This window comes from Tauraco erythrolophus, chromosome 3, assembly GCF_009769465.1.
Source record: "Tauraco erythrolophus isolate bTauEry1 chromosome 3, bTauEry1.pri, whole genome shotgun sequence".
NCBI lineage: Eukaryota > Metazoa > Chordata > Aves > Musophagiformes > Musophagidae > Tauraco > Tauraco erythrolophus.
The window spans coordinates 99,939,343-99,961,265 of NC_141467.1; the positions used below are offsets into that span (position 1 = coordinate 99,939,343).

At 43.2% G+C, this 21,923-nt stretch overlaps 1 protein-coding gene across 1 annotated transcript in view; it reads right to left on the reverse strand.

The window, feature by feature from the left end:
* COL22A1 (collagen type XXII alpha 1 chain) overlaps window positions 1–21,923 on the reverse strand; it is a 215,783-nt gene that overhangs the window by 20,194 nt on the left and 173,666 nt on the right. Inside the window, exons 40-48 of the mRNA XM_086609339.1 lie at window positions 20,482–20,559; window positions 16,944–16,979; window positions 15,980–16,033; window positions 8,204–8,248; window positions 7,714–7,761; window positions 5,166–5,279; window positions 4,937–4,990; window positions 1,528–1,581; window positions 658–711 (exon numbers count right to left, since the gene is read on the reverse strand). Coding sequence (XP_086465465.1) covers window positions 658–711; window positions 1,528–1,581; window positions 4,937–4,990; window positions 5,166–5,279; window positions 7,714–7,761; window positions 8,204–8,248; window positions 15,980–16,033; window positions 16,944–16,979; window positions 20,482–20,559 — 537 coding nt within the window. The remainder of the gene's footprint in view (window positions 1–657; window positions 712–1,527; window positions 1,582–4,936; window positions 4,991–5,165; window positions 5,280–7,713; window positions 7,762–8,203; window positions 8,249–15,979; window positions 16,034–16,943; window positions 16,980–20,481; window positions 20,560–21,923) is intronic.

Sequence of the window (21,923 nt, forward strand, 5' to 3'; positions counted from 1 at the left end):
TTTGGAAAGAAAAGCCCTTTGCTCAGCAAAAATCCTAACTCTTCAAGGGCATAAGTGGTGATATCACAAGCAGGAGGGCCAAGTTATTTCAGCCCTGATTCTGCACTGTCTCCCCTTTTTAAATACAAAGAAGCATAATTGTATTCACAGAGAGAGTAGAGCTAGGAATGAGAAGGACCGTGATGGAGAGGGACACATGGAAAAGGCCGTTTAATTCAAAAGTAACCCACAGGATATGAACATTGGAGAAAACCCAGTCTCATACCACTGTGTAAAATTGAGAACTAAAATACTCTTAAATCTGCTGTTCTAGCCTGACAACTTATTCCACGTCAAAGAAAACACCTATACACATGCTACTAAGTAGTCTCTGCGGAAGAGTTTTCATGATCATTGCCTTGTATAAAGAGAGCGACTGAAGCTTAGCATCAATTTACAGAATGAGTTGAAGCAATCAGTGAGAAGTGGCCAATGTATTAAATAGCAATTATCATGAGTGAGTAGCTCTATGACACTCAGGGGACCATTAGGAACCCCCTGGAAAATGCAGATGCAATGCACAGACAGGTGGGAATGGTCCTTTATTCCATATGGAGCTTTCAACAACCTTTATTAGTAAGGAAAATAGAGGACCATCTTTGCAACAGAGGAACTTACAGGCGGACCAGGGTTTCCAGGAGCCCCTGAGAAGCCAGGCATTCCAGGGTGGCCCTGCAGAACAAAAAGAGAGACTTGCTTTATGCATCATTCACATCTCTAGTTCCATAAAAGTTAACTGGTGATTGAACATTGTGAGGTAACATTGAAATGAGACAACACAGAGAGCTGATTATAAAGAAATAGGAACCATGTCTTTTTAAAACAAAACCTTGGTTTTCAAAGCATGCACTTCAGAAATAAACACAGTTAGATTTAAGGTGCAATTTTCTTAATGTGTACTTTAGTCTATACTAATGGGGGATGAGAACAGGTATTGTGGAATTGTATAAGGGAGGAGATCAGACAGGAAACCAAACCTGTTTAAAATATCCTACAAATCTCATTGAAAAGGTGCTGATTTCTACATTTAACTATGGACCCAGCCCTTGGTAAAATTAACTATGAAAGTTTGCTGTAGTTTAGACCATTCTCCTCTTTCCTGTGGCATCTCACTGTTTCCTAAAAGAGGTCATCATTACATTCATCTTCTAGGACAAACACTGGCTTTTTCAACCCAAAGACACCTGACCTTCTGTATCTCATCTAGGCATTATCTGGGGAAATGACTAAAGGTTGGGTAACGTAGAGAACTGGAGGTGAGGAAACAGATCATATGGGAAAGTTTTATTGGAGCTGGGGATGGAAGTCCGTGGAGGACTGCTACAGTTCCACTCTTTGGTATAGCCCATTTTAGGTTTATCAGTGATGAAGAGTTCCATCTTCCTCCTCTTTCTCTGACAAGGGTGTTCCTCTACTGACTTCATAGGAGTTATTGATGAAAGAACAATCACAGTGATGGCACTGTCGGAAACCACACTTTATTTTTACCTGTTCACCTTTTTCACCTGCATCCCCAATCACACCACGGTCTCCTTTAGCACCCTGATAATGAAAAAAAAAGCCATTGAAAGTCACTTAGATTCAGTATTGTATCAGCTTTTTGACCTATTTCATAGGAACTTCACTAAATCAGATCTTGGTAAGGCATCATCTGGCCCAACAGAGGCGTCCACAGTATGAGTCAGTAACTTCCTTTCCCTTCAGGAATAACAGCAATAAAAACAGTGTTTCTAAGCTGTGGTCAGAAAATTAATACCCAGAAAGTGCTCCCCTCTTTCTCTCTTTCTGTCCTAGTGACAAGAGAACAGAGGCAGCTAACTCAAATGTAGATGTCAGTAGATTATCAGTGCTTAAGGTAAGGCAAGACAAGTCTCACACAGTGAAAAATACTAACATGATGTGGAACAAATTCTGAACAATGCACAGAACACTAATGAATTGCTGGCCATGGAAATAACACTCTGATCTACTACCTGAGAGCTAGGAGACAAGTGAGGGAAGGAGGGCTGCTATTTATTAATTAAAAGAGGCCTAATTCATGGAAGCATAGAATCATAGAACAGTTTGAGTTGGAAGGGACCTCAAAGATCACCTAGTTCCAACCCCCCTGCCAAGGGCAGGGACACCTTCCCCCAGATGAGGTTGCTCAAAGCCTCATCCAACATGGCCTTGAACACTTCCAGGGATGGGGCATCCACAACTTCTCTGGGCAACCTGTTCCAGTGCTTCACCACCCTCAGAGTGAAGAATTTCTTACTTATATCTAATCAAAATCTCCCCTCTTTCAGTTTAAATCCATTGCTCCACACCCTTGCCAAAATTCATATTGCCAGAAGGCATGAAGCTGCTTGTGAGCAAAGATCTGCAGTTCTACTGCTCTGTTTCAAAATGGGACCTAATACTAGTTTGGATGGTGTTGGTAAGGACAACATACTACACCTTCAAAAGCGCAGAGCTCTTTGGGTCTTTCACTGCGAGGATCCTCCTAATGTATTTAGAAAGGAGTCACAAAGACTGTCTTTGTGTTTGCACCTTCTTAGGGGCCTTACAATATTTTCTTTTAACATTTGCAAACTCTGTGATTCTGCCTTTTTACCGAATACAAATTAGACTATTTATAAATTATTTTATTTTATGCGCATGTACAGTTTAAAATTCATCCTCTTACTTCACCTAAACTTGCTGCCCAAATCTCTGTTTTCTCATAGCATATAAGAAAGCAGCAGATGTGGCATGTCTCAGACTGCTTGGTGTTGCTCTCAGTTACTAATTCTTTTGCAAATTTTACCCTGGAACATACTTTCATTTTGATGAAGCCTATATTTACTTTTGAGACTCTACTGCTCTCCTTGCCATACTTTTAATTGCAAGATATAAAATTAATTCATGAATCTCTATTAGCTTGTCCTACACTCTAATAAGTGCAAATACAAAGATGTTAAAATAGCAGAAGTTGGTTTAGACAGTAAGTCAGTAATGCAGGGAAGTCTGGAGGAAATTGTGGTACATCATGAAACCACCTTATCTCTCCCTCCATTGATTTGTTTTGATTTATTTCACACTGGGCAGTTGTAAAGGTTTTGATTGTGACCAGGCACTGGCATTGTGAGCAGACTGATTACAGACCTCTTTATGGGAAGTGCTTGAATTGTGACATTATTGGAATCCTTCAGACATTGCAAGTTCTTTGTTGTCCTATGTCCCTAGACTGTTTGGCAGTAGCATATGGATGAAACAAGGAGTTTTTCCTACAGCGTGTTTCAGGAAACATTTGAAGTCTGGATAAAACCACCACGGCAGATAGTGTATGTGGAGCCCAGCAGCCCATTGCATCACGCTTAATTTAAGTGATTCAAGCCTATAGGATTCAAACAGGAGAAGAACAGGCAGTATGTCTGCTGCTGAGGCTTTAATTTCTTCCTCACCTGGTGTGGATTGGAACTTACTCTAAAGCCCTCACCTCTCAAAAAAATCCCAGTGAAATGAAACTCAACATCAAGAATCAAGCCTGTGATAGTTTGATGTGTGGGGGGGTGTTCTGGTGGCAGGGGAGGGGATTTGCTCCCTGTGCCACCAGATCTGAGTCCCATCCCCCCCAGGGGGAGGTTGAGCCAAATTGGCGCCTCTGCAAATTGCCCTATTTAAGTTGGGACAAAGGGGCGGGAAAGGGCTTTTTGCTCAGGAGCGAGGAGAGAGCAGGAGGGCGCTGCCCTCGCTCCCGGCTCCCGGCCGAGCGGCCGTCGGGCCCGGGCCGGCGCCATGTGCTCAAGATGGCGCCGGGGGAGCCGCATGGGGGACTCGGTAAGCGCCCCACTCCCGGGGTGCCCGCCGGGCCGAGCTTCCTCAGAGAGGATTAAGATCTAAGAGAAAACAACCACAGCGACCTGGTCAGTCAAGATGGAGCAGGAGGAGGGGTACTGGAGCTGAGGTTTCCCTTGCAATCGGTGTGAGATGGCAGGCGGCCCCCCTGCAGCCAGGGTGTACTCGGCGGAGCAGAAACCCACTCGTGGCCCGTGGAGAAACCCACGTCGGAAAGGAGATGCCTGAGCCCAGGAGAGGTCGTGGAGCAGGGGATGCGCGACCAGGTACTGTTAATAATGGGGCATGGAATGCACGACGAGGTCGTGGAGGCATCTGAAATCCATGGGACGGCCCACGCCGACGCAAGTGGCAGCAGCTCCCTAAGAGGCCGAGACTGGTAAAGCCCAAACTGGTGCGATCCATGGGGAGGATTGCAATCCTGCGGGCAGGACTCATACTGGAAAAGTTTGGGGACTTTTTCTTCGTGAGTAGGGGATCCACCGAAGCAAGGGAAAAATGGTGTAAAGACTCCTCCTCCTTTAAGAAAGGAGCGGCAGTGAACAACATGGATGAACTGACCTGTACTCCCCCATTCCCTGTCCCCCTGCGCCGCTGGGGGGGAGGTAGAGCCAGGAACGAAAGGAAACGGGGTGGGGAGGTTGTTGTTTTAAGATCTGGCCTTGTTTTCTCTTTTCTCCTCTCAAGTAACCGGTTTCGTTCCCTTGTCTCCTGTTAAGTAACTGTTAATAAATTGTTTTGTTTTATTAAGAAAGCCTGAGTCATGTTTTGCCCGGGACCATGGTTGGTGGGTGCTCCCTCTCGGTTCTTGTCTCGACCCTCAGTCCAAAAACCACGACAAAGCCCTTCACTTTTCGTTGTTTGTGCGTGTGTGTGTGAAGACACTATTTAAGTGAAACAGTGGCCATGTGGGGAGCTGTGCGTGTGGCACTCCAGTAAATTGCCAGTACAGGGCCCACCCAACAGGCCAGTCCTACCCCTTTACACAGAGATGGATGACACCAAGATCCTTCTTCAGCCAGTGTACTAATTAGTCACAAATAAGTTTTCATTAGACAAATTAAGAAAATCAACTAACCTTTGGGCCATCCAGACCAGGTGGGCCTGCAGGACCTCTGGGACCAGCACTTCCCTGCAATGCAAAAGAAGTAGAGGCAAACACTTGTTTAGTCCATTGACTCCACAGACATCTAAAGAGATTCAGTAGGTTGTTGATGAAAAAAATATAAATCAATCATCTCAACACACTGTGAGAAAAACAAGGTTACACAACATCCAAGGCATGGTCACTTCCCCAGCTCTCTTACCATTTTCCCATCCTGGCCATCTCTACCTGGTGGTCCTCGGAGACCTTTATCACCTTTGAAACCTGGGATGCCTGGCAGTCCTGGTGGGCCAGGAGGGCATTCACTACACACGTCCTAGGAGAGAACATGGAAAAATAAGTTAGCAATAGACTGAAGGTGCCTAGCAGACCCTGCAGACACTCGCTATGAATGCAGCAGTGCGGTGCTGGTATAACACGTAGCCCTATGCAGTTTGACCACACTGGGTAAGATCTGGGTTACTTTACCTTACAGAACTGAAGTGAGAGCAGTGTGGAGCAGAACATGGGTCAGCAGCTGAGCTCATACATGCTCTCATGGGGAGTTTCCTATCAGTTCTAGTTGGACAGGTCCTAACTGATCATCCAGGATCAAGAAACCAAGGAAAAGCTCTTCCTAATGGGGAGGTTAGAGAGCCACAAAGCAAGACACAGGAAGGACATGGATCTGTTGGAGCGCATCCAGACAAGGGCCTCAAAAATGATCAGAGGGATGGAATGCCTCTCCTACGAAGAAAGGCTGAGAGAGTTGGAGTTGTTCAGCCTGCAGAAGAGAAGGCTCTGGGGAAACTTTACTGCTGCCTTCCAGTACTTAAAAGGGAGCCTACAAGAAAGACGAGGACAAACTTTTTAGCAGGACTTGTTGCAATAGACCAGGGGTAATGGTTTTAAACTAAAAGAGGGTACATTTAGACTAGATATACGGAATAATTTTTTTACAATGAGGGTCGTGAGGCACTGGACCAGGTTGCCCAGAGAGGTAGTAGATGCACCATCCCTGGTAACATTCAACGCCAGGTTGGACAGAGCTCTAAGCAACTTCGTCTAGTTGAAGATGTCCCTCCCCACTGCAGGGGTGTTGGACTAGATGACTTTCAAAGGTCCATTCCAACCCAAACTATTCTACGATTCTATGATCCTATGATTCTATGATTCTAAGACTACCAAGAACAACCTTGTTTTGAAGCTACAAGACTACTAGAAAACTGTGGCTACACCAGTCTGAAAGAGTTGGGTTGCTGCTAAGGGGGCAGATTGCTAGGGAAAACCCAGGTGCAGCACAGTGTCAGGAAGAGCTTTCTGCAAGGGAAACTGTATTCAGCAGCTAGCATGGCCAAGGACAACTCATCCGATGGAGTTTGTGAAGACCAAGTGAATGTCACAGTGTCCTGGCCAAACTATGTCATGGAGAATAACCACCTCTCTCCTTCTAAAACTCTTTGAAGCATCATTCTGTAGTCTTTACGTTTCTACTATCCTCAGGAAATGTAATACCACGGGTATGACATTTCCATTTCAAAGGCAGACTCCCTTCAGCAAAAGGGGAGTGAATCCTGCCTCTAAGAGACAGCGTAGCACAACAGAGAGATCATCAGGCTGAGAGTTAGGAGACCTTGCTCCAACACCCAACTTTGTCGTTGGGTGTAGGGTAAAAACTGTAGGGTAAACTGTCTTTCTAAGTCTCAGTCCCTACGTGCACATTTATCTACTTAACAAGTGCTTGAGAAACATCCAGAACAACGGAGTCCTAATTTCATCCGGGATTTCAAGGTGCTGCTTTATATAGATCGGTACCAAATGTGGAGTGAAAAAATACCAAGGAGAAAGAATATGCAAGGCAAATGAGTGTTCAAGTAATCAAAGGAAGAAAACAAAGGGACATCAAAATTACATTTTGTATCCAAGAATCAGTCTCTTGCTATCGTCCTGATCAGAAATCTCAAACAATACCATATAGTGAAATCCCCAGAAAAATACTTGGCTCCATGAGACAGACAGCTCTTCAATGAAGGCAGTTCACAGTAGCGACCTTCAAAGGGTCCTTTTGTTAATGGGGTTGGTAAAAAAAGGTAATTTTTCAGTTTCTTTTAATCAATAAGAAAGGATTTCTTGCCACATCTCAGGACTGCTTAAAAATCTCCCAACTCCGCCCATGTAAATCTGTAAAGATTTTGCAGTCAACACCTATCAAATACTGACTTATTTCCCAGACAACTCTCCGCATGGAGAGTAAAAGCAGACAGACAGATCATCACTCTTGAAACATGGGTGCATCCAAGGTTAATTACCTGCATCCTTTCGGATGTGCTATGCAAATTGACTTCGCACCCACAGTTCAAACCTACTCCAGTCACTGTTGGAGGTATACATGAAAAATCAGACATTTTATTAAAATGGTTTCCATTTTCTAGTTTAGGTAATACGACTTGACAATGTTTATTTCTCCTTGGGAAACCATGCCTCAGAGCTGAAAAAGTCTTAGAGCTCTTGTAACATACACCATATTATAAAGATCTTTGTAGGTCATTTCACTGCTGGGGACAGTCAAAAGGCATTGGATTTTGATCTCCAGCACGTGCTCTAGTGTCCCAATACCAGTGCAAGTAGAAGACCTGCAAGTTTCAAGCTTTGACAGAATGTTTAAAGGCATCTTTTGCACTTGGAGCTCAGACACTTTTCCATCACACAATGTTAGTCAGGTCTGAATCAAACACACCAATAAATTCCCGCCATCATCAAAGGTTGATTACCTTTACCAAGAGATTTATGTCCTCTGGAGAGAGCAGGGGCGAGGAACCCTGTGGAATGAGAAATTCTTTATCTCAGCAATTTTAAAAGGCACCAAGGTACAAGAAGTTTTCCTGAACATGTTTATGGACTCTCATTGGTTTCCCTTGCCCTGTCTGGGACTTATTGGGTCAAACACATGCTTCCCACCCTAACTTATCAATGCACTTGATCAAACTTGAGTTCTTACTCAGCCTACTGCATAGCGATGCTAAGAAACTGCCATTAAAATTTTGGCTTTTATTTAAGCACATGATATCCAATTATTTTTGTACCATTCCAAAGCCATCACAGATATTTTTATCATAATCCCTTAATGGTTCTTAGTGTTTTTCTACTTGCTCCACTGGGAAAAGCCACAGCGGAAATGCACTGAACTGCACTTCTAAGATGAGGTGCACAGGTAGAAACTAAGTTACAAGGAAGATGTAAAATAGAAGTGAAGTTACATACTGGTTTTCCAGGAGGTCCTCTTTCACCTGGATTTCCAGGTAGACCCTGCAGATCAAGAGAAAGAAAATTTTGTGTAATTATGATACAATAACACCCTGGTTGCTCCCATGCTCTGCTGACTGCTCTGGACTAGCACACATTTCTACGTGCTGCCACTGAACACCGCTGCTCCTTGCATGTGACAAACAGTGAATTCCTTTAAATATCTGCGATTTTAAAAGTTGACCCTCGATTTTTTGCCATCTCCTAATCACACCCTCTCAACCCCTCCTAAATCTCACTGTACGACCTTGTTAAATTCACTTGAGTCACATAAAGACTGAAATGGCTTTAGGCTGACTCCTGGTTGCAGGAAACACTATGAACTGCAATAGTGTGAAGAATGAACCTTTAAATCCCTAGAGACACTTGAACATTCAAAATCAAGACCTTGCTTTGCATGAGCCTTGCAAACAAGTCCCTTGCACCTGAACAGCAATGAGCCTTTTTGTTTGTTTCTTTCTTTGTAGGGGTGTATTGGTATCAGTTTTCATGAGATAAAGACATAGAAATGACCAGCATCCTTAGAATTTAAGGTCCATGAAATCACGGTTTGGAAAAGAGAACCCCCTGCAATGGACATCTCTTGCCTGCCATTAGCAAGTCATCAGTTTGTTTTAAAAAGCCATCAAACAAAATGAAACAAAATATTATTTTTTGAATCTTTCCATAAATTAACGCTCACATCTGAAACTGAGTATTTTGAACAAGACACTTGGTCACTGTGACAGAAATCTGCATTGCAAGGATCCTTGTAGTGGTGTTTTAAGTTGTACTGGGTGAGATTTCTCCAAATCATTCTCTGCTATATTCTTGTATCCAGCTGGCCCATCACCCCATGTAATCGCTCAAGCATATGCATGTTCCATCCATATTGAGTACCTTAGAGAACATACAAAATATCTTCTAACTGTCTTCACCACATACAAAAGTCTCTCCTCTATGACAATTTATGCATCTACAGGAACAGTTTTTACTTATCATTAAAAGCATCTTATCTGTGTTCAGTTTGGTTGATTCCGCAGCAAGACACACCTGGAGAGGTCTCTGGGATGGTGACAGATTCCCCGTCCAGTACATTGATCAACATACTGAAGATACAAGTAGTGGCTTTCGATCGCCATAAGCTCAGCAGAGGGTAACCAGGAGACTCTCTGAGACTATTCAAAATTTCCACCTGGAAAGCTCCTTTAAAAATTGGTCAAACACTTTGTCAGAAAGGGGACCAGGCGTTCTGTCAATCACCTTGTCTCAGGTTGGCCCATTGTCTCCAATCAGTTCATTGTATTATTTATGCAGACTCCCAGATGGGGAGTTAATGGCCACGACAGGCAGAGTCGTGACACACTCCTACACCAGTTATAGCTATCGAGCACACTTGAATTTCATCCTTGTGTCTCACTTAAATTCCATACCTCTTACTAGAGGAGAGAGAAAATGGGAGAATATATTGATTGTTCTTTTTCTGTGTCCACATTAAACACTTCTGAGTGAACAACAACCCTTCAGTTATTTGGCTTTCTAAGAAATTAATATTAAACTGAAGCAGAGTTAAAGCGGAACTGAAGCAGCACTGAAGTCCATGGATGAAAGCTTGTTTCCAAGGAACTAAACCTTCTGCAGGTGAGAACCAAGAGAAGATAAGGTGTGAAGGAGATTCTTAGCTCATAAGCTCCACAAATGTCCTTCTGGGAAATTGAGGAAATATAAGGAAACATTACAACCATTTACAGTTTTGCTGCTTCCACAAAGCAGCAATGTTGCTGTTAGAAGATTGTGGCATGTTCCCAAAGTCCCTTCTCTTTCACAGTTGCAAATCGTCAGGTCATGCTTTTGGCATCCTCGCCACTGTGGTTCTCAACCAATCCTGAAAGCGGGAAGAGGGTCACCTAAATTAAACAGATCTTATATTCCCAGACCTACTTTGTTCAGGAAGACTGACACAGCACTTTCTTTAAGGGGTACCATACAAAGCAAAGACTTTAGCCATGAGAATCATCCTGGATGAGAAAGCAACACAGAAAAGACAATTCAGAAATGCCTTTCACGCTGACTGTTAATGTAGCTACAAATAAACTATTTCTACCATGGGGCTCCCTGACAGCCTTTTGCTTAGGGATCTGAAACATGGCATGATACTAGTGGTAGAATTTGAGCATTTAAAGATTTATTTAAAGAAGAATATAGGAAAAGTTGCCTTAGTTATGAGAAAAGACACACAAGAAGAGAGTGACTAAAACAGAAATCCTGGGAAAGATCTAAGCATGGCTGTGATATCCACATGGTATCTGATTGCCTTGAGACAAAAAAAAAAAACAACAGATGGACCTATTTTATTGAATGCGGTATGATGTGGAGGTGGTGATGTCTCTAACAGGATGCAAATAGCCTGGATAAGGAATGAAGTTATGGTCCATAGATGGCAAATCTGAAAACCACTGCATCCTCAGGAAAAGTCAAACAGTTGAAAGGTAAAGACTGCAAAAAGAGAGTGTTCTTTGACGAATGCTTGTCTGAGCTGAAACGAACAAACCAGATAGAGGACAATGGCACTTCAGCATGTTGCATTATGAAAGATCAGGCAACTGGAAACAGAGTCCAAAGCAGAGGAAAGATGGTTGGACTATAGAGGCCAGGAGTTAGAAAAGGCTGACAACAAGGGCCAAGCTGCAAACATTGCTCACAGCAGAACGAAAATGCTAGAAGGCAGGCACAGAGGGTATAATTGTATCTGACAAGCTGACTAACAGGGGAGAAAATTGTAAAAGAGAAAGCCAGAAAATAAAAAAAAAAAATAAAAAAAAAACTTGAAAGAGTCTGCCCAAAAAACTGCATGGCACTGAAAAGAAGTGCTGCTAATGAAATGTGGGAATAAGCACAGATCCAAATAACAACCACCGCTGGAAAGCTCATAAAGTTTGAACACTTTCAGGAGTTTGCAGCCAACGTAGCTGGCACAAAGTGGAATATTCACCAGGAGCAGTACAGCATACCAGTGCAGGAAAAAGATGTCAGCAATGAGGAGTTATGATCCACAGGATCCAGAGTAGTCTGTTGGCCTGCAAAATCTGACCCTCAGGAATGGTCTTTGGAAACTGATGTCAGCTGTGCAGATGACACACTTAAAAATGATGCTCAGGTTAATTGATGTATATGCAAATTAAAGAAAGAGAAAACGTATAAGGAAGCCAGTCATAAAGCAATAACGTTGTAGGCTTACGGTGCAGTAGTACTATTAAAAGACTGAAAATTAAACCTGAATGAAATAGCTTAAATAGGTTACAAGTTCCAGGAATAAAAAGCCAACAGGAGGTTTAATAACTGTACTCAATTTGAACTCTAAAACAAATGCAAAGGCTCCTTCAAACTGGCCTTCTAGCTGTATGGGAAAAACAACTCCAGAGCAGAAAGCTCTGCTTTCAGATCTGATGGCAGTAATGCATGCATCCTCAAAGCTTTTGTAATTATGGAAGTAAATGCAGGGGAAGATTAATTTTGTGGTAATACTGGAACTTAGTTATCAGAAATAATTAACATAATTAAAAAGTGATTAATTCAATGTTTATGTTAATTAAAATGATCACAATCAAAATACAGAAAGAGCCTGTTAAATGGGTGCCCTCACTGCTAATAGTAGGACAAGAGAATGTCTCATTCGGATTGTTTTTTAATCTAAGGGAACTAAGTAGGTACGTTGAACGGAAACATTTTAGCTTCCAGCAGACAGGTAGATGTGGATGCTTCCCCAAAAATGTGTAGTGCAAGAGTATTTGGCCAGAGAGTGTCTGCTCCTTTAGAGATATCTGGTCAAGGACCTTTGTCAACACAACAAGGATAAATAAGGAGGAAGCCATAAATAAAAACCTACAGGGACAGAAATCTGACCAACAAATAATAAGGCAGGCAGTGATGGGAACCAAACTTGGATGGTCACACTAATTGATGAGGGCATGGGGGAGCAGGAGAGTGTTTATTCCAGTGAGGTTATCTGATCCGGGACCTTGTCAATTCAGAAACCAAGGGAAAAGGAGGAAACCAAGACACAGACCAGACAAGCAACAAACCTCACCACTCACAGTAATTGATGGGCTATCAAGAAACCACAGACACCACTTCCAGCAACATCAACCTGGACTTTGCAAGTGACAGGATTATAAACCAGGGAGACTCATGCCCAGGAGGGGTGCAGGAATTGATAGAGCTGTAGAGACCCATGAGGGCACGAGCGTGCAGGGCAAGCAGGACTGTCGGTCACAGCCTGTGTGCCTGGTGCTGGCTGCTGGGGAGGTGAGTGTCTGTATCTTCCCCAACCCTGGCGTGCGTGGGAAGTGCATGTGTATTCCCCAACAAAATTCAAGCTGGACTAGCCAGTGAGTTGGGTCAGGGCTGGGGTATCATGTGTACTTCTCCTTCCCCTACAAATCACCTCATGGGTCTGCACAGCTCTATCGATTCCTGCACCTTCTCAGTCCAGGGTCCTCCTGGTTTACAAAGTTCAGGTTGATCTTGCTGGAAGTGGGGGTCTGTGCTGGTACACCCAATGGGAAACACAAGTGTGGAGTGGAGGAGGGATGAGTGTGTGAATGCGTGTGTGTTTGCAGTGAGCATCAGGATGGACCAGCCAGCGAGCAGGAGACCCATGGGGCAGATAAGGGGGTCTAGGATCCAGGCAGGTGCTGGGCAGGCAGAGGGACTGTGCAAACGCTTGAAGGATCTGCAAACACGGATATGCTTGTGAACCTGGGGAGGGGGGGGTGTGTGCCACCACCAGTGACCTTCTGTCTCTGCCAGCCCAAGAGGAGGTGACTTGGCTGTCTGTGTTTGCGTAGTATGTGAGTCCTGCATGTAGGTGCTGTGACAATCTGTGTGATCAGCCATGTCAATGTCCTCTGTGTCTATGTGTCCATGTCTGTGTCTCTGGGATTCATGTGCAGCTTTGTTACTGGTTGAATCTGCAAATGGGAAGCAGCAGCCGCACCCCTCAGCCTGGGCAGAGACCCAGTTCCTGGACACCAGAGGCTGGGAAGGAGGGACCTGGTCCGGAGCAGCTGCAGAAGGCGGCCATGCGCATAACATCACTTAACATGTAAGATTATTTTTTGTAACTCTCAGAATATGAGACTGGCCAATTTCTCTGAAGAAGAAATTTAAGGCTACACTTTTTAAATACCCAACACAGGAGTATTGCCAGCTTAAAATGTGATTTGGATTTTTTTCTTCCAAAAGCAAGTGCAAATAATATTTGAAGTAATGAAGGGCATGAAAGCTGGCATAATACATAGTAGTCCTGCTATGGAGCAAGTCAGTCCTACTAAAAGGAAAAACAAAGAACATAAAAAAGCTCACAGAAAGCACTTTTCAGGTTTTAAGAATTGGAGCTTTAGTTAATCAGAAAAAAATCATGCAAATTTAAAGACAATAAATTAATCTACTTGGGACAAAGAAAACACGTCTCAGCTTTGTCCCAGAAGAAGAGAATCTGTAGGGATTTATGGGCATAGTGAACTCTGGAGGACGTTTCATACAAATGAACATCAAGCCTTTTACTAAAAGTAGCATAACAAAGCACACCAGCATGGCTGTACTGTAAACCTGGACAAGGATTTCCAAAAACTAAACTTCAATAAAACAAGACACTGTCCTGAGAACTCTTGATATTTCATCAAGTTGCCAACAGATGTTTCAAAAGGTGACCTCGGGCAGTCCTGTTGCAAAAAATACGGCACGTGCTTTCAGGGCACTAGAAACATGTTGTCATGTAAAAAACCCTAATGTATTCATCTATGGGAGATAATTCTGGCCAAAGCTATTGCAAAAGAAGTATTGACACTTCCACCTCCCCAAATACACATTTCCAAGAGCATCTGATGAGTATGTAACTGGAAAAATAATGCAGAAAATAACCTAATGTATGTAAATATGATTTGAAAGAATTATTCAGTCTCAGAAAAAACATGGAATATATTTTCAAAGGCCACAGCAAAAGACAAGACATTAAGGCAAGTCATTAAAGCTGTTGCCACTGAATGGCTTGGGAATTACATGGCAAACCCCTATTAACAATTCAAATTGGAGCTTTCCTAACTGATGACATATTGTTTAAACACCAGAGTACAAAAATGGGCATGCTTCAAAGAACACAGGAATACTACATTGACATACAAGTTTGCAAAAGCAGAAGGAAAATCTTTTGTACTAGTCAGAAATGAAAGTGGAGATCAAGAAACTGCGAATGCATCATCTTGTGAAAATAGGTATCCCTGCTGTTATACCAAGAAATGTTAGAGTGTGCCCTGCAGTTACATTTACACTTCCTGAAACACAGGTAGAATTGCTTAATAGGTGATCAACCAGAATACAGAGACCTCCCAAAAGACATATGGAGTGCAATTAAAGCAATTAGTGTAGTAGAGGATGTGTTTTATAAGTACCATGAGGAATGGTTCTGCTTGGGCAATTTTCTGCAGGGAAAAGGAAAGATGTAAAGACTGTAGTACTGCCTCTCCAAGAGCTGACCAGTCAACGCTGATCTGAGTACAGCCAGAAAGAGACTCAGAAAAGCCGTCTCCGACACTCTGCTCACACAACACACTTGTAATAGACCCATCTATTGTATCTCCTGTCTAAAACCTCTAGGGTAAAAATCTCAGTCCTCTGAGATAAGGTGAGGAGCTCTAGGGGCAGTCAGCAGGACACAATCAATCCTGAATCCGTGGCTGCTCAGAGACAGAGAGTGATGGAGGCAAAGGACTATTTCTACTATCATGGGCTGTGGAGGAATACCGCGGCCATAATCATTTGTCTTGTGACAAAGAAGGTGGGAAGAAAACTAAACCTTCTCCAAATGCTGCAGGAGGAAAGGAGAGTCATCGTGTAGGAAGAACATCGTTTAGGCCAGCTGATATACACCAATAAAGCTGCACTAGGGATGAAAATTGTTTGCTGTGGACTTTGTCAAAACTGATACCCATTTCAGACACAACATCACAAGGCAGTGCTGAGGAGGAGGGTTACAGAAGGCCACTTTCCCCTCCCCACAGCATTCCCTCAACAGGCACAAACCCACAGATCAAGTCTTTCAAAATCTTCAGAGCCCCCTTGCTGGTTTTCCTCCAGTACTGGTTTCCACATCACAGAGGTGGCTGACCAGCAGCGAAAAAACCCCTCTCTTCTCTCTGAGTCAACACTATGACAAAGCTGTGCTGCGAGAGGGGTCAGCTTTCCAGCTGGGAGTCTGTCTCATTTCTCTCTATTCCTCAGCTCCATGACTCACCCACTGAGATGCCAGGAGTGAGGACAACGCACCGAGAGGTTAAAATGTCATCTCTCATGCACAGCAGCAGCAGCAAAATGAATTCACAAAGAGCTTTTTAACGGCTGTGGCCTGTTTTCATAGAAATATTACAGGTTACTTATTTCAGCGGCTTCTAAGAAGTTCCTAGACAGCTTAACAAGAGTTGTTTTCTAGTGTGCGGTCGTTCTCCAGTGTACGCTGCCAAGTCCCTTCTCCAGTGTCACTTGAAAATGGCTCAGTGGTAAAGTGCACCGCTTTACTCGAGAGGTTACTCCTGAGCCTAATTGTTTTTCCCTGACATCCCAACATGTGAGAGCTCCACTTCTGCGAATCATCTCCCCTGGACCATTCTAGTAACACTCAATTACTGCAGTTGAGTATGAACACAATTTTTAGGGAAATTATATTTGAGTATTGAGCATTTACACTTTTATTTTACTTACATCCTGGCCAGGAGGCCCCTGTGGTCCAGGGATACCAGGTACACCGCGGGGACCCTGGTAGGGAAAGAACAGACAAACCTGCTAATGTGAACAACGCTTATCAGGTGCTTCTTCGCCAAAGAGAAGAAATTCTCAACCCAATAGTTATTGGGAAAAAAATTCACTAGCAATTAAACAACTATGAGTGAGTTAAAAAAAAAATAAATTTCACGTTGCACTATCACAGTGTCCGTCATTTTTCTGCCTCAAGGGACTAAAATCAAGGCTCACATACCTTGATTGGAAAGGTAATGATGACTCCTTATAGGCAGGTAACTTTACAGGGAGAAAATATGAGTGAGCAAAGGACTGCAGAGGAGAAAAGAAGGTCCAGTTCCTCAGTGCAAAGCCAGTACACTAGCTAGGACTGCCTGTAGTGCTGGAAATTCATGCCAGTGTATACTGAGACCACGGTACACAGTTATTTGTTTCACACCAATGGATTGCATCCTTTTAAAACTGCATGTTGAGGAACAAGGTGTGCTTGTTGAATACTGAAATGCAGGGTTTTCTGTAAGACTTAAGTGAGGAAAATGCTTAGAAATGGTTTCTTTTAAACCTTTGAGGCCTTGCTATAGGGAACAGCAGTGTGTTTTGAATTATACGCCTCGGAATACTTTTTTTGAATGATGGGTTAAACAAGTGATTCATTCTTTCTTTTGTAGGACATTGACAGGTAAGGATAAGTTGTCACCATGCCAAGAGTTTTGATCAACTCTTTTCTCACAACTAAGTATAGCAGACAAGTATCTGGTAATGCATAAGTGAAGTCTCCTTTGGAGGGTCAGCCATGCTGTGACCCTACCAGCCTTGGGCAAAAAGAAACTAATTAAACATGCCTTTATGAAATAACTGGTAGAAACACAATTAATGCAGTTCTCTCCTCCCCATAAAATCTGAGTGTAGTTAGAAAGACATACTGTACCAATGACCCTTTGTCTCCTGGGGGTCCCACAGGGCCCTGCAAACAAACAGAGAAGACAGAGCAATCAAAACACTACCAAGGCTTAAAATTAACATCCTCCTTGGCAGATCAGGGTGAGTCCAGAAGCACCAAGATAACAAAAAATGGAGAAGGAAGGGTGAGGAAAAGAAGCAAGTTTAACGGGTTGCTCAGACAGACATTGTGGGAAGGTGCAATATTCACAGTAGGATGTTTAGGGGAAGACTCAAAGGCAGAGTAAGGAAGAAACTGAGGTGGACATGGAGGAAAAAGTGTGAGAGGAAAAGAGGGAAAAAGGGACTAAAGAGGCCAGCTGTATGCTAACATGTTGCTTGTCTGTCTGAGCCCAGCACTTCATCACCACAGTCCTTCCTAAATTCTCATTGAATCCTATTTGTAACACTCTTCATGGGTGAGCTCATCAATCTGAGCTCGTGTGGTTGGATGTTAGTGACCTTCAAGCCAGATGAGATGGTGAACAGGAGAGGTCTGGTTGCCAGCAACTGAGGTGTGAGGCTGTGAAACCAAGTGGGTTGCAGGTCTGAGTGCCAGCAACCGGAGGACACTGGGGTGCTGGGGCATGGGTACTGGGCAGAGTAGGCATTCAAGACCAGCTGCTGGAAAGATCCACATTCCATGTATATATTCCAATAGTGGCCTTCAAACCTCATCAGCCAGAGAGGAGGAGAAGGATTGAGATATCCTTGCCCGTGTTTCTGAGAGTGCTGTTTAGGTTTACATGAGTGTTGACGAAGGCACTATTCTCTGCACTGGTTTGCATGACCGCACGCACGTGTGCGTTGTATATGCACATGCCCATTGGCAACACCTGCTCAGCCTCGCTACTGGCTGGACCTGGGGACACAGAACCACAGCACCCTCACATCTGTTGGGCTGGGACAGGACAATTCTCCCAGGTCCTGAAGACCACTGCATTCAGGTACCTCTAACACAAGGAAAAGCATCCCAAGGGACCTGTGTGCCCTTTAAAAGAGGTCAAAGCAGGGAGTCCAGTGGGCTTGCAGGGGGGTTGGAACTAGATGATCTTTAAGGTCCCTTGCAACCCAAATTGTTCTATGGTTCTATGATATGCTATTCATTTGGCGGTGTAACTTAATAAGGTGCAACTGAGTAGAATGAGCCACTACAAGGTATCCACTTGTATAGAAACACCACAGAAGTGATGTGGTATCCACATCTAGCATGGATGAGTCAATCTGGCATTCCAAACACACCCAAAGCAAGGCTCCACCTCACATCTCTGGGGCTGTGTTTGAATAAATTGACTCACACTGTGACTCCTCTCCTTTTGGTTTCTATTTCAGGCACATTAATTCACTAATCCTCATACAGTCCTCCATGCAAGACGCCTTAACGCTCAAGCAAAGGCTAAATGCGTAACGCTGAACCCACGGTAATATGAGCAGGGCAAGGCAGAGCAAGAGCAAAACCCTTCTGCTCATGAAGCACATGTGTCCATTAGACAAGTTCAGCATGGGCATGTGAATGCACTCCTTTTCTCCAAGCAGTCCCCTCTTCTCCTTATGGTTCAGTTGGGAAGAACACACTCTGCCAATACTCAGTTTATGGCTCAGGGTTATGTAAACTGTAACTCACTACTTTAGCAGACAAAGTAAAAAAATCCTCATCTATGCATACCTTTTATGCAGGGAGCAAAACCCAAGAGACGTTAAGGGCACAGGAGGAAACAGGGTGAGGACTCCAATTAAAAAGAGTTGCTGGCTCTCAGCTCTGAAGCTGAAAGTATTATACACACAATATTGTCACTTTGCTAAAAAGGGTATAGGCTGACACCTTTAATTCAGTGTGCAATATGCACTGAAGCAGCTCCACTGACTTTATTTTTTTTTTTCTGTGGGACTCAGTCTTTGTGAAAGCCTGATGGATTCAAGGTTATACATTTCTTTTCCAATTCCAGAGTCTTTGCACTGGAGCTGAGGCTATGATGAATCTACAGTGGAGAAAATAATCATAATAGTGGATTAAAAAAAATTAAATAAACAAAAAAAATCAGTTTAGTGTGGTATGTAGGTGGCTACTCATCTTGACAGTGGTCAAACAATGATGTCATATGAAAAAAGTAATCCTCTGATGTGAGACAAGCGATGTCGAAATTTGGAGTAAACTTCTTAGTCACTTGTGTTCATGGATATGCAGATGCTAAAGCCTCAGTGAAGAATAACTTTGTCATCTGGTGTCTATCAGGATGCAGAAGTGAACTCACCTACCCCGTACTCAATCTAGAAACCAGTAATTAAAAACTAGCCACAGCCTAGTGACTTTCAAAGAAGCCAGATGCTCATTTGCTAATTTCACTTTAATTTTAATATTAATGACTAAACATTAAGAAATGGAAGAACTTTGCTGTTCATTAGATAAATCACAACAGATAGAACCCAGCAAATCTTCAGTCATTGGTCACCTTGTGAGGACCATGAAGGCCATGACACAGGTATAGTGTGAAAAATGACTGACCCAGTCTGCATGGCCATCTATAGTGTTCAGGGAGGTAAAAGCAAATATTAAGTGGAGATACACCTCGGAAAGCCAGATTAGTCAACTAGCATTACACAGCAATAGGACTTATCATTTCAAGGTAATTTCCTGTACTAATTGGAAAACTTGAATCTAGATAACTAGAGCATGAAAAAAATGACTGTGATTGGTACAGTACCATGGCACGTCCAAGAGGTTGTGAAAGAATGCAAGGTCTCAGATGTCCTCTAGCAATCACAGCTAGGAATAAAGTTTGCTTCCTCCTAAATGTATTTCTCTTGCATATTCAGTGCATATCTGGAGGACTCTGAGCAGGGCTACAGTCAGAGCACTACCAAATCCTCCTCCTCTCAAGACGAGTTGTACATCCTAAATACTGGAATGACCAAACTCCAGCAATACAAAAATCCAAACTTTTCAGATCACACTCCCAAATACACCTTCTGGCCTACTGATAAGGGTACACCTTCAACACCGACCGCAGGAGGTGAGGGTAGAGCTGGATGAGGTGCAACTAAACCTTTGTGAGAAATTATGGGTATGATGGCTCTCTTGGAACACAGAAATTTAAGTAATTTGATTTTGTATTTCCCTGTCAGAGTGCTGACTGTGTCCCTGATGTGGGCATGTGTTACATCTTCCCAACAGATTAGTGCTGCTGGTTTAGCACATATCTCGACTCACATCCACAGCCAACGTGTCAAGATGATGCAGAAAAGTCTCGAGTAACAGCCAGTGACATCAACGACTCCCATAGCACTTCTTTGCCTTTCTCTTTCAGCTAAAGCCAAATCCATCAAGAGCCCTCACAACAGACATGTAGACATCTGAGCCATGAATGGCAGCCTTGGGACTAGTTTGTGGTCTGCATCTTCAGGGGGTAAAATGTCCCTTGGTACATTTTACAGGCTCTTGGTACAGCTGAGCACAGGCAACGCGTTCCTCGGATGGTGATGGGTTATTTTTCACCTTGTCACAGGTTGCAGTAGGACCTGCTACTTACAGGGGGTCCAGCCAGTCCGATCCCTGGCACACCTCTATCTCCTGGTTGTCCAGGGAGGCCAGGAGCTCCCCTCTCACCCTGAAACAAAGGAAGAAGTTAAAGGCTTTGTGCACCGTTGAGAAAACGGGCTGAAAGGCAATCAGGTTTTACAACAGAACATAAGACTGATACATCCTGACCTGATCCTGCCCACAGAGGAACGGTATCAGGTTGTGGCAGCACGGGGATATGACACAGTTATGGTCACACCATGCCAAGGAAACTGCATCCTTCCTTCACACAAGCCCCAGCCCACCTTTGCGAGCACTCACATAATGTCAGTGTGATGCCACATCACATAACTGAGTGGGAATGCAGCCTCTACAAGTATTTGAATTTATTTTAGTGCATGGCATCCAACTTCCAGTGTTTGCAATGGCTTGCAGGGTATCAGGCACTCTCCTTGGCTTGGGGAAATACTAAGCACCATAATGCACTTTTCTTTCTCTGTGTTTCTACAGTAGATGGCTAACCTGCAGACATTGCTAAATACAGATTATTTATCCAGGGAAGAAAGAATTAGGGATGTTTGGTTACATCTTAATATTCTCCTTTCTTTTAACAACATAAGCCTACTCACAGAAGTGCGTGAGTAATATGGTAGATTTAGATTAGATATAAGAAAGAAATTTTTCACTCAAAGGGTGATGAGGCAGTGGAACAGGTTGCCGAGAGGAGTTGTAGATGTCCCATCCCTGGCAGTGTTCAAGGCCAGGTTGGATGAGGCTTTGGGCAACCTGGTGTAGTGAAGGGTGTCCCTGCCCATGGCAGGGAGGTTGGAACTAGATGATCTTTGAGGTCCCTTCCAACCCTAGCCATTCTATGATTCTATTTTTTTTTTTTACTTTTTTTGTAAAAAAAATAATTCAACAGTTCTACCACTCTCTCTAGAGGACTACACTACCAAAGGAGAGACCTCCCTTCTAGAAAACAGTATTTTCAATAGTAAAACCTGCAGAGCACAGACAAGTACTTGACAGTGTTTAATGGGGATAGTAGACAGAGGGTTAAGAAAGAATTCAGCTGCAATACTTAAGTTTAACATCTGTTCTCTTGTTATAGGGAGAAATCAAATAAGATTTTTATGGATTGCATTGCAGTTGTGAGATTCAGTCTCATGTTGGCAGTAGACTTACAACAATGAATCTTATTTATGTTATTTATTATTACACTATTTCCAGCTATACAGAAGCATGACAGAAAAATCGTTACCCGTGGATTCTGCCAACTCAAAATTCAGTCTGCGATATCTCCTATTTTTTTCCCTTTCTTCCTTTCTTCTTAAACTAATTTTATATTACAAAGAAACAATACTGCAAGGACAGTGAGAGAAAATGTATTCTGATTAGTTCAAGCCCTTCGGCAGATCCCTTATCTGTTATTTTATTCAAGAACATAATTTC